Source organism: Camelina sativa, chromosome 11 (assembly GCF_000633955.1).
Source record: "Camelina sativa cultivar DH55 chromosome 11, Cs, whole genome shotgun sequence".
In the NCBI taxonomy this organism is placed as follows: domain Eukaryota; kingdom Viridiplantae; phylum Streptophyta; class Magnoliopsida; order Brassicales; family Brassicaceae; genus Camelina; species Camelina sativa.
This window is the reverse complement of record NC_025695.1, coordinates 49,645,309-49,656,917: the sequence shown is the minus strand read 5'-3', so window position 1 is coordinate 49,656,917 and position 11,609 is coordinate 49,645,309. Positions and strand designations below refer to the sequence as shown.

At 39.8% G+C, this 11,609-nt stretch overlaps 3 protein-coding genes across 6 annotated transcripts in view; 1 reads left to right on the top strand and 2 right to left on the bottom strand.

Moving 5' to 3' along the window:
• LOC104727438 (protein GRIP) overlaps positions 1-753 on the bottom strand; it is a 5,612-nt gene extending 4,859 nt beyond the window's left edge. Inside the window, exons 1-2 of the mRNA XM_010446547.2 lie at positions 594-753; positions 140-501 (exon numbers count right to left, since the gene is read on the bottom strand). Of these exons, the coding sequence (XP_010444849.1) occupies positions 140-476 (337 nt within the window). The 5' untranslated portion in view covers positions 477-501; positions 594-753. The remainder of the gene's footprint in view (positions 1-139; positions 502-593) is intronic.
• On the top strand, positions 991-1,974 carry LOC104727437 (thiosulfate sulfurtransferase 16, chloroplastic-like). Of its 2 annotated transcripts, none has more exons than XM_010446545.2 (4): positions 991-1,143; positions 1,254-1,327; positions 1,416-1,545; positions 1,622-1,974. In XM_010446545.2, the coding sequence occupies exons 1-4, from the start codon at positions 1,055-1,057 to the stop codon at positions 1,779-1,781; spliced, it is 453 nt and encodes a 150-aa protein (XP_010444847.1). In that variant the 5' UTR covers positions 991-1,054; the 3' UTR covers positions 1,782-1,974. The 2 variants fall into 2 exon arrangements, with proteins under 2 accessions (XP_010444847.1, XP_010444848.1); XM_010446546.2 differs by having other exon boundaries at positions 1,004-1,143; positions 1,416-1,540.
• LOC104727436 (bifunctional nuclease 2-like) lies at positions 2,623-10,589 on the bottom strand. Of its 3 annotated transcripts, none has more exons than XM_010446544.2 (10): positions 10,087-10,589; positions 4,294-4,521; positions 4,155-4,198; positions 3,969-4,025; positions 3,783-3,848; positions 3,622-3,693; positions 3,390-3,496; positions 3,223-3,300; positions 3,074-3,113; positions 2,623-2,985 (listed from the first exon to the last, which is right to left on the bottom strand). In XM_010446544.2, the coding sequence occupies exons 1-10, from the start codon at positions 10,343-10,345 to the stop codon at positions 2,971-2,973; spliced, it is 966 nt and encodes a 321-aa protein (XP_010444846.1). In that variant the 5' UTR covers positions 10,346-10,589; the 3' UTR covers positions 2,623-2,970. The 3 variants fall into 3 exon arrangements, with proteins under 3 accessions (XP_010444846.1, XP_010444844.1, XP_010444845.1); XM_010446542.2 differs by having other exon boundaries at positions 3,209-3,300; positions 10,087-10,585; XM_010446543.2 differs by having other exon boundaries at positions 3,209-3,300; positions 4,321-4,521; positions 10,087-10,585.

The window sequence follows — 11,609 nt, the reverse complement described above, 5'->3', positions numbered from 1 at the left end:
ACATCAGAAAAAAAAAAAAAAAAAAAAAAAAAAAAAAAAAAAACACAAGTTGAGAGAAAAAAGTAAGGCTGCCGAGCAAAGAGAAAATATTTAGGAGGACATCAGACATCAGACATCAGACATCAGACATCAGACAGACCTTGGGAGTATTCTTGGGCTTTAGCATCAGCCACAGAGTATGCTTCCCTGAGATGCTCTAGAGCTTGCTCAGCTGCAACACGAGTTTGTTTCTCCACATCAATCTCTCTGCTCAATGATGCGACTTGTTGTTTGAGCTGAGCTGCTGATTCGTCCGCTTCCACTAGTTCCTCCTTGAATTGGGATTTGAGAAAGTCGTTTTCTAATCTCAGTTGAGCAATCATTTGGAGTAGCTGGTCGTCGTCGTCGTCGTTATCAAGCGATCCATTCATGTGAGACAAGTCCTGCTTTTCTTCTTCTTCTGCAACTACATCAGGTTCCTCCTTGTCTTGGGACATGTTGAGGAAAGAGATCTCTAGAGCGCTGGTAAAAAAAGCGTACAATTTGGAATTGAATCAACCAACAAATCCAAGTAGAGAGCAGAGTCTGCTAGAAGAGAAGAAGCTAAATCTTACCTTGAGATCGCTAAGGGGGGTGATTCCGATATTGGGATCGGATCGGATCTCTCCCTACCCACAAAGGTAAAAACGTCGTCGTCGTCGTCGTCCAGTGACGACGGTAAAACAAAAACGTTTGATTGTTTTACTATTGGAAAATATGCGTTCAGAACCCTCAACTATTTAAGTATTTTACATTCCAAACCTTTAAACTTTTTAAATTTAATTAAAGGCACTACCGACGGCGACGAGGCTACTAACACCGTTACTTGGGTTTGACTTGGCGGATCTATTTCTGACTGACAGCAATGGTTTTATTGGGCTAATTCAGCCCCATAAGGCTTATTATGTATTTGTAATTCACGGCCCAATGATAGATAACTCACCACCACTCTCTCCCAGCACCAGAAGAGCATAAATGAGAAATTCTATAAAGAAAAAAAAAGTCTGTTCGTCCCACTGAATAAATAATAATAATAATGGCGGAGGAGAGAAGAGTCCCATCATCGGTGTCGGTCACAGTCGCCCACGACCTTCTTCTAGCCGGCCATCGCTATCTGGACGTCAGGTAACGCCAACCTTTCTCTTTCTCTTTTTTTTTTTTTTTTGACATTTCAATGTATCATCATCAACAACATATTTTAATTAGGAGGAGGATTTTGTAAATTTGTAATATAGGACTCCGGAAGAGTTTAGCCAGGGACATCCCTGTGGGGCGATCAACGTTCCTTACCTGAAGCGAGGAGCATCAGGTAAAGTAATTATTCTTTTGGGTTTTAGTGTTTCTTTTTGTAATGTAGTATATTGGTGGTAATTCATTGAGCTGGTGGAGTCAAGCAGGGATGTCAAAGAACCCCGACTTCCTCGAGCAAGTCTCCTCCCACTTCGGAAAATCGGACGACATCATTGTTGGCTGCCAGAGCGGGGCTAGATCTTTCATAGCCACCACCGATCTTCTCGATGCTGTAAAGTAGCTGTTGTTGTAAGCTTCTGCCTTTTTTTCAAAAAAGTTTTTCACCGGTTAAATTTGGATCGTTAAATTGCAGGGTTTCACGGCAGTTAAAGATGTCAGTGGTGGCTATGCTGCCTGGGCCCAGAATGGGCTTCCTACACAAGACTGACTGTGATATGGCCAGAGTCACTCAACCACCACCATCATCTTTAAACATATCATGTCTTATTTTATCTCTTCTCCTTCTTCAATAATGCTCCTGTTTCTACAATGACCCTTTTTCTCCTTTAACTGTGATACCTCGGAGAGGGTCCTCGCCTTTTCATCTGTTGTGCCCTCGACTTTTATATATGTATAATAAATACGAGTACTTGTGTTGATTGCATCGAATTGTCTGTTTACAGAACACTTGTTTATAAGAAATGAAAAAACAGGAGCATCTAGTCACGTTGTGGATCCGATCTTGGCACATGCTTTTGATCATACTGAGCAAGAGACAATATTTGTATAACTGTACTATAAACCTCATACTGAATGGGTCGGTCGACGAGTAGATAAAGTACATCACCACCATATCAACAACTTACCGAAACAAACACAATATCAACAACCTGCAAAAACAAACTTCGAGAGAGGACTTAGGACTTAGATATTGACACGGCTCAATCAGATGAGTTAGTTTAAAAAGTATCTGAGTGAACCAGGCCAATATCAGAGGGACTCTCTCGGACACAGTCACAGAGATCTGTTTTGCAGTAAAAGGAAACTAGAATGGAATGGGGAATGTCTGTAGGGGATGAAGAAGATGAAGAAGGAAGTGAATAGTTCGCTCAACTGCAACTCTGTCAAGCATTTATGAACTCTGCTACTCTGAATCCACCTCATTCCTATTTTTATTTTATTTTGAAAAAAGGTACTGTTGGCAAAAGTCCTTTTGTGTAACCATCGTTTCAGGGGAAATCATTCACGTTTCTTATAACTTACGCCTTCTTTGTCTATCACAAGCAATAAAAAGACATTCATTAATAAGCGCAACCACATCTATTCTTTACTTCTGTAACCGCCTCTTTTCGTTTTGTCTGCTTCTGCCTTCAGTTTCTCCTAAAAAAATCGTCTTATTGCCAAATCATTCAAAGTTGAGAGAAATACATATATACTGAAAAGAATGCATTTCATTTAGTCTTCTTCCATTTACATTTCACACATTCCCCTCAGCTATTCATACATCTTTCATTTACTCTCGAATACGTGGTGCTGCGATAACATCAATCTAAGTGCTTCCTCTCAGTACATGAAGTACCATCAATCTAGGCGCATCTTATATATTTATCTCTCCATAGCCTTTTCATCACACTTGCATTTCTTATCTTATCCTACATCCAATTTCTTCCTTTGCTCCTATTATTTCTCTACTCGTAACTCTCAGGAGTTGCTACACCCTTATTATATACAGCAGAGCTGCAACCAAAGGAATTCAATTATCAATGTCACTTCATTAATGTCTCTCAATTGGGCGTTCATATGTCACCAACAATTGCCTACTCACCTCGAGTTCTGAAGCTTCTTCAATTTGTCTCTCCACATCGCTGCAAATGTGATCCCAGAGAAGAAAAAAAAAATATTTAAAAATGAGGAGTCGCACACGGAGGATTATAGATGCCATCCAGAACAGTTTGTATACCTGCATCCATGTACCTTTCCTCTTTAGACGCCAAATCCATATTCCTCACTAGTTTAAGCTCTTCTGATAAAGGATCTGGTCCCTCGGGAGCGCTGAACAAGAACACCCAACATGTGGTTAACAACTGTGACAGAGTGAGACAGTGTAACAAACCCAGGAGATTTATCAACAAACTAAAAACCTGTCAAGTATAACATTGAAAACAGGCTTTGCGCTCTGCGATCTGCCTCCATAACCAATTTTGATAGCCTCTTCCAGAACTATTGCTTTATTCACATATATTGGAGCCTGGTATACGACAAAACAAAAGCACATGTTATGGCAGCAGCAGGAACATGATAAAAATTCGTTAAAGCATTTTCGAAAGAGAAAGAAATTGATGGAAAGGGTGTAACCCCGGGTAAGTAGCATACCTGGCATGATCGAGCAACGTTGATGGCATCTGATGGCCGTGAGTCAAAGCATATAACATCATTGTCTCCAGGCTGCAAGACAGATGGGTAACCTAAGACATAATGACTTTTGAGAAAAGAGTTTTCTAGCTAAGAGGACGTCTGCAGTGTTTTAAAGTTACCTTGCCAAGACATAGACTTGCATAGTAAGTGTTTACAACTCGACTAGTAAGCTTAACCATTTTAACCTGCGAATAAAACAGTACAAGTTGTTAACAAAGTGGCACAGACAGCTATAAAATGCAGTAACTCGAGGATGTAATACACTTAAAGAGGAAGTAACAGGTATGTTGGAAACAATACAGTACTTCGTATCCAAGTCTATCGACAACAGCAGACACGAACTGGAACTGATCAGGACATTCCTACAAGATAGATAGAAAAGAAAGAAAAAAAAAAAAGTTTGAATCCTCAGTTTTGGCCTTGCAGTGAGGAAAGTGTAATTTGGCAAAACATAAAAAGCGTAAAACATGAGGAGGGCAAGGGTGGGAGACCTCGGTCTGGGCAACGTCTAAAAGTTTCTCAACAGCAGCATCCCCTGGAAGCAAGTGTAAGTGATGAAAAAAAGTGGATAAAGATATTAAAAGAGAGAGGAGGAGGATGATTGATGAAGTGAGGAAGAAAGAAACAAACCAACAATAAGGGGAAGCAAGTAGTCACCATCACAGGAGATCTTGAGAAAAATAGTTGGGTGCTTGAATTGACGGAGAAAGCCGAGGCCAATGGGGAGAACACCAAGGGGGGTGGTGGATTCACTATCACTAGCTCTAACAGCAAAAGGAGGTAAAGGATGCCTGGAAGCTTGCCACATTGAATCGTGGCGGAATCCATGTCTCCGCATTTTGTAATGCATACTTGTCTCTGTTATATTTTTGTAATTGCACAAAACAAATAATAATTTTAATTTGAGCAAATGAAAGAGACAGACAAGATCGGGAAAATAAATAAATAACGAATTGCTGCAACAATTCCTTCCTTTAATCAGCAAGATCGGAACAAAAACAATTGGACGCTAACTAAGATGATGAATTGATGATGACGATGGGGGTGATAAAAGGCAAACAATATACTAAATTAAAAGGAGGCAAAATCAGGATTGAGACCAAACAAACTCCACATAAAACACAATAAAGGTAATAGAGTAACTGGTTATCTAAACCAATAATTAATTTGTAAATGATCTGGTATGATATAAACCGGATCATCTAGTATAAAATACATTTTGATGTACAATTGTCGGGGTACATTGAATAAAACAGAGGAAGATATTTTCTAGTCTCATCGTAACAAACTTTCTATTCTATCATGGTATCAGAGCGTTGAATCTCAAAATTCAACCGATTCTTCCATTGTTTCCGGCGAATCTAAGCTCAAAACTTCAATGTCTCTGCTCATCTGAGCTCTTTCTCTTCAATTTCTAATTTAAATCAAAACTCTACGATGGTTATCACTCGAAAATTGGGTCGTCGCACGGTCAGAGCAACTACATCAGCTCGTCGATCGGTTAATCGCGATGATTCCTCTCCTGAAAGGTTACCGCAAGCTCCACAAAGGTTACCGCAAGCTCCAGAAACGTTATCGCAAGCTGTTCAAGCAGCTTCTTTAGCTCAAGCACCTCCGTTGATCCCTCGAGGCTTCGTATCTTTGATCGAGTCTCCGGATAGTATTCATTCTCCGTTTTATCTCACAAATAGCGACAATCCTGGTATTTCTATCATCTCTGATGTTTTAGATGGTACAAACTATGATGATTGGAATATAGCAATGAGAACTGCTCTAGATGCGAAGAACAAACTTGCATTTATTGATGGATCTTTGGTTAGACCTTCTGAAACTGATCCGATGTTTAGGATTTGGTCGCGATGTAACAGTTTAGTGAAATCTTGGCTCCTCCACTCTGTAGCGAAGCAGATCTATAAGAGTATCCTTCGTTTTGATGATGCTTCGGAGATTTGGAAAGACTTGATGACACGGTATCATATCACAAACCTACCAAAATCCTATCAATTATCTCAACAGATTTGGTCTCTCCAACAAGGATCCATGGATCTCTCTACATACTATACAACCTTGAAAACTCTATGGAATGAGTTGGATGGAGCTAATTGTATAAAAACTTGCAGAAAGTGTGATTGTTGTAAGGCGACAGAGCAAAAAGAGGATCATGCTAGAGTGATTAAATTCTTGGCAGGCTTGAATGAGTCTTACTCAGTTGTCAGGAGTCAAATAATCATGAAGAAACATGTTCCAACTTTATCAGAGATTTACAATCTGGTTGATCAAGATCACAGTCAGCGGACAATTTCTCCAGTTCAGAATGCAGTTGCCTTTAATGTAACTTCTTCAGATGTAGTGCAGTCTTCTGTTAATGCTACTTACAAAGCTCAAGGACAGAAGGTGATTTGCTCCCACTGTGGTTATACAGGACATACAATTGACAAGTGCTACAGGATACATGGTTATCCACTAAGTTTCAAGCACAAGAATAAGAATCAATCGGATAAATCCACTTCTTCTGATCGACAAATGGTTCCTAGTAAACCGGTTATTGCTCAACTTGCCTTGACAGATTCCACTTCTAATGATCTTCTTACAGGCATGGTTAAGACTCTCACTAAAGATCAGATTCAGGGGGTTATTGACTACTTCAACTCTCAGTGTTCGACTACTCAAAATCAAAATTCTTCGTCCTCAGGTGCAACCATCACCGCATTACCTGGTATGGCTTTTTCTAACTCCACATTGAAATTTGTTGGGATGTTAAGAGCTACTGGTAATATTTTATCCTCTGAGTCATGGATCATTGACAGTGGTGCTACACACCATGTTTGTCATGATAAGACTCTATTCTCAAGCCTCTCAGAAACTCTAAATAATTCAGTAACCTTGCCGACTGGTTTTGGAGTTAAGATCACAGGTGTAGGAACAGTAAAGCTGAATGAGTTTCTGTTATTGAATAATGTCCTATATATTCCAGATTTCAGACTAAATCTTCTCAGTATAAGTCAACTAACAAGAGATCTGGGTTGCAGAGTGACATTTGATGAGACTTCTTGTATCATACAGGATCCTATCAAGGGGTTGATGATTGGAGAGGGTGAACAGATTTCAAATCTCTATGTCTTGGACGTTCGAACCATTTCACAACAGTCTTCTCAACAAAAGGAATATTATGCTAATGTTGTTATTGATTCTGGTTTGTGGCACAATAGACTAGGTCATCCATCTGAACATCGTACTGATTTGGTAACAGATGTACTTGGCTTTACACAAAAGAATAAACGAGATTTTCACTGTTCTATCTGTCCAATGGCCAAACAAAAACGTCTTACATTTCCTTCCAACAATAATGTTTGTGCATCTGCATATTGATATATGGGGACCATTTGCAACACCAACAGTTGAAGGATACAAACATTTTCTGACCATTGTTGATGATCACACCAGAGTCACTTGGGTTTATTTGTTGAGGAGCAAATCAGATGTGTTGCAGGTTTTTCCTGACTTTCTGAAGATGATTGAGGTTCAATATGGTGCTGTTGTCAAAGGTATAAGATCTGACAATGCACCAGAATTAAAGTTTATAGAGCTATTCAAGAAGAAAGGGATTCTCTCTTACCACTCTTGTCCAGAGACTCCAGAACAGAACTCGGTAGTAGAACGCAAACACCAACATATATTGAATGTCGCAAGGTCACTTATGTTTCAGGCTCAGATTCCTGATGAGTATTGGGGGGATTGCATTCTCACGGCGGTATTTCTTATCAACAGACTACCTACGCCTCTTCTCAAAGAACTGTCTCCTTCTGAAGTTTTGAATTCAAAGAAGCCTGATTACAGTGGTTTGCGTGTTTTTGGATGCCTTTGTTACAGTTCTACATCAACAAAAGGAAGAACCAAATTTCAACCGAGAGCAAAAGCCTGTGTGTTCCTTGGCTATCCTGCAGGTTACAAGGGTTATAAACTTCTGGATTTAGAATCAAATTCCATTCACATATCAAGGAATGTGGTTTTCCATGAGGCTATTTTCCCATTTGCTAAAGGTACTACTGCCTCTCTTACTGATATTTTTGGAAGCATAGATGAGTCTACAACTAGCATTTCTGATAGTATTGACCCTGTAGTTATGAGTGATGAATCTCCTATAGCGTGTCGTAGTGTAGAACCTGTAGTTTTGAGTGATGAATCTCCTACAGTGAATCCTACACGTGTGGAATCTGTGGTTATGAGTGGTGAATCTCCCACAGATACCAACACTGCTTCAGACTCTGCTTCTGTAGATTCAGCTCCAAATATCATTAAAAGTCCAACTAAACGTTTGACTAAAGCTCCCTCCTACCTGCAAGATTATTACTGCAACTTGAATGCTTCAGGAGTGACATATCCCTTATCAGAATATATGAGCTACAATAAGCTTTTTGAGCCTTACAGAGCCTACATTTGTTCTGTTACCAAATATGCTTAACGAAGCTCTTTTTCTCAAGCAAAGAAGTCGGATGATTGGCTTAAAGCTATGAATGCAGAATTACAAGCTTTAGAGGGTACAATTACATGGGATGTTGTTTCTCTGCCCACTGATAAGCATTCTATTGGATGCAAATGGGTTTATAAAGTAAAACTTAATGCTGATGGAAGCCTAGAGCGTTATGAAGCTCGACTAGTGGCTAAAGGTTACACGCAACAAGAAGGGATTGATTTTGTTGATACGTTTTCTCCTGTGGCGAAGATGACAACAGTGAAGACATTGTTGGCTGTTGCTGCTGCAAAGAAATGGAGTTTACATCAACTGGATATCTCCAATGCGTTTCTAAATGGAGATCTTGATGAAGAAATTTACATGACATTGCCTCCAGGATATACACCAAAGGAGGGTGAGACGTTGCCTCCCAATGCAGTTTGCAGATTGAAGAAGTCCCTTTATGGACTTAAACAGGCCTCAAGACAGTGGTTCTTAAAATTCAGTTCCACATTAAAGTTTTTGGGATTCAAAAAGTCTCATGCTGACCATACATTATTCACAAGAAATGTTAATGGAAGGTATGTTACTGTACTGGTTTATGTAGATGACATAGTCATTGCTAGTAATGATGATGCAGCAGTGAAAACTTTAAAAGAAGACTTGCAGAGAGCTTTTAAGCTTCGAGATCTTGGTCCATTGCAATATTTCCTTGGACTTGAAATTGCGAGATCAGCCTCTGGAATTGCTATATGTCAGCGTAAGTATGCTTTGGACATCTTGGAAGAAACGGGTTTGTTGGCATGTAAGCCGTCTTCTATCCCTATGGATCCTACTGTTAAGTTGGTACAGGATGGAGATGAACCTGCCTTGACTGATCCTGCTTCTTATCGACGTTTGGTGGGAAAATTGATGTATTTGACTATCACTCGACCTGACATCACTTATGCTGTCAACAAACTATGTCAGTTTACATCGGCACCAAAGGATTCTCACATGAAGGCGGCCTATACTGTATTGCATTACATTAAAGGTACTGTTGGAGAAGGTCTTTTCTACTCTGCAGATTCAGACTTTGTTCTTCAGGGATTCACTGATGCTGATTGGGGATCATGCAAGGACACTAGGAGGTCTACTTCTGGCTACTGTGTGTTTCTCGGCTCCTCCTTAATATCCTGGAAATCTAAGAAACAGCAGGTGGCTTCTCACTCATCTGCTGAGTCCGAGTATCGTGCTATGCAGTATGCTGTCAGAGAAATTTCTTGGTTGGTGACTTTATTAGCAGAGTTTCAGGTACGTCAATCAAAACCTGTTGCTTTCTACTGTGACTCTACAGCAGCGATACACATTGCGAATAATTCTGTGTTTCACGAGAGAACAAAGCACATTGAGGTGGATTGTCACATTGTTCGTGATAGAATTGAGAGTGGTTTGATCAAGACTTTCCACATCACTACAGATCAACAATTGGCAGATGTGTTTACTAAACCTCTTTATCCAGCTCAGTTCCGGTTTCTCATTGGCAAGATGGCACTTAAGTCTATATACTTGCTATCTTGAGGGGGAATAATAGAGTAACTGGTTATCTAAACCAATAATTGATTTGTAAATGATCTGGTATGATATAAACCGGATCATCTAGTATAAAATACATTTTGATGTACAATTGTCGGGATACATTGAATAAAACATAGGAAGATATTTTCTAGTCTCATCGTAACAAACTTTCTATTCTATCAAAAGGTAACCCTAGAAAGAAAAGAAAAGAAAAGAAAAGAAAAGAAAAAAAAAAAAAAAAAAGGGGGGGGGAAGGGAAATCNGGGGGAAGGGAAATCGCAATCAGAGTAGTAGAGCTACGAAAGCTAGACAGAGACAGAGGATCAGATTCAAATATACGGAATAAGAGAAATCTAAAGAGAAGATAGAGATAGAGACACATTTTAGGAAAAGAAAAAAGAAAGAAGGTGGACCTGCAACGAGGACAGAGGCTTGGAGAAACTCGAGATCGGGAGAAGTAGAGGAGCTGCCGTGTGAAGAAGAATCGCAACATATAGGAGAAAACTTAGGGGAACGAAGCGAGCGAAGCGATCGGAGGTTGAATGGGGAGCAACATCGTAAGGAGGAACTGGAAGATGATGATGATGATATGGAGCGGGAGAAGGCCGTGGATTCGGAGAAGAATAATCCCAGATCGGAGGCAGGAACAGAAGAGAAGGCAACTCCGGGCATGGTGGATTTAAATGGATGTGGTTTCAGGGTTCAGATATAGAGAAAAAGATAAAGTGAAGCAGAGCACAAAAGTAGAAGAAGAACGATGGAGAGAGAGAGAGAGAGAGAGAGAGCGAGACGTCAATCAATGGGCTCTTTCTTTCTTTCTTTACCCGATTGATTTTTATATTTTGACATAAGAAAAGAAAGGAGGGCATACAGTCTTTCTGTGATGAGTTGATGACGATGGATGATGATATGAAACAATGAAAAGGATAAGGGGGTTATTACGCTGCCTGATGCTTCTTCTTTAACCCAAAACAAATTTTTTTTTTTTTTAAAAACTCGTTTTTAGCTCTAAAATTCTAAAATAAATTAAACTAAACACGTGGGGGCGTTTCTCTTTACTCTCTTCAAATGATGACGTGGAAAGTTTAATGATAGATCAATCCCCCCGCAGATAAGGATTAAGGGGAGAGAGAGAGAGCTTTGCCACACAAAAACAAAAACACACTCATTAATTATTATGACACATATGATGCCTAATTGTAATATACTTTGGTTAGACCGAGACCGACACTAGTAGTAACAAGCATAAGTGTGAGTACGTGTGGACAAATGTGTTTCGTGATCAGTCAGTAGTAAAGCGTGCCTTCGAACCATAATTGCTAAAATTTTTCATTCTCAAATACAAATATTTACAGTATTTATCTATTTTGGGTTTTAAGGATTTTGGCTTTACGAATAGTTGGAGCCAAAACCAACAAAAACATGAAAATTTAAACAAAGAAACAAACAAACTCCCGACCAAATTCTTCGGGAACTCTTCCCCCCGAAAGAAATTATCTTTATGGGGATTAAACCGAGCTTGAATGCCTCGAGGGACGGTTATTCTTGGACTCTGACAAAGTCTGGAAATTATACCGTTAAATCTGGATACGAAGCCGCGAGAGCTATCTCTCGCCCTGCTTGCGACCTCCCTTCTCAGGGACCTAGTGTTACGACACTTAAGGCGCAAGCATGGAAGTTAAAAACATCACGGAAGCTTAAGCATTTCGTTTGGCAATGTGTGACTGAGTGCTTGGCAACATGTCAACGCTTGCATTATCGCCATATTGGTAGATATAAATATTGTCCTAGATGTGGAGCGGAGGAGGAAACTATAAACCATATGCTATTTGAATGCCCCCCAGCACGTCAAGTATGGGCTTTATCGACAATCCCTTCCCATCCTATGGTGTTCCCTTCATCTTCCCTATATAGCAACCTCGATTTTCTATATGGG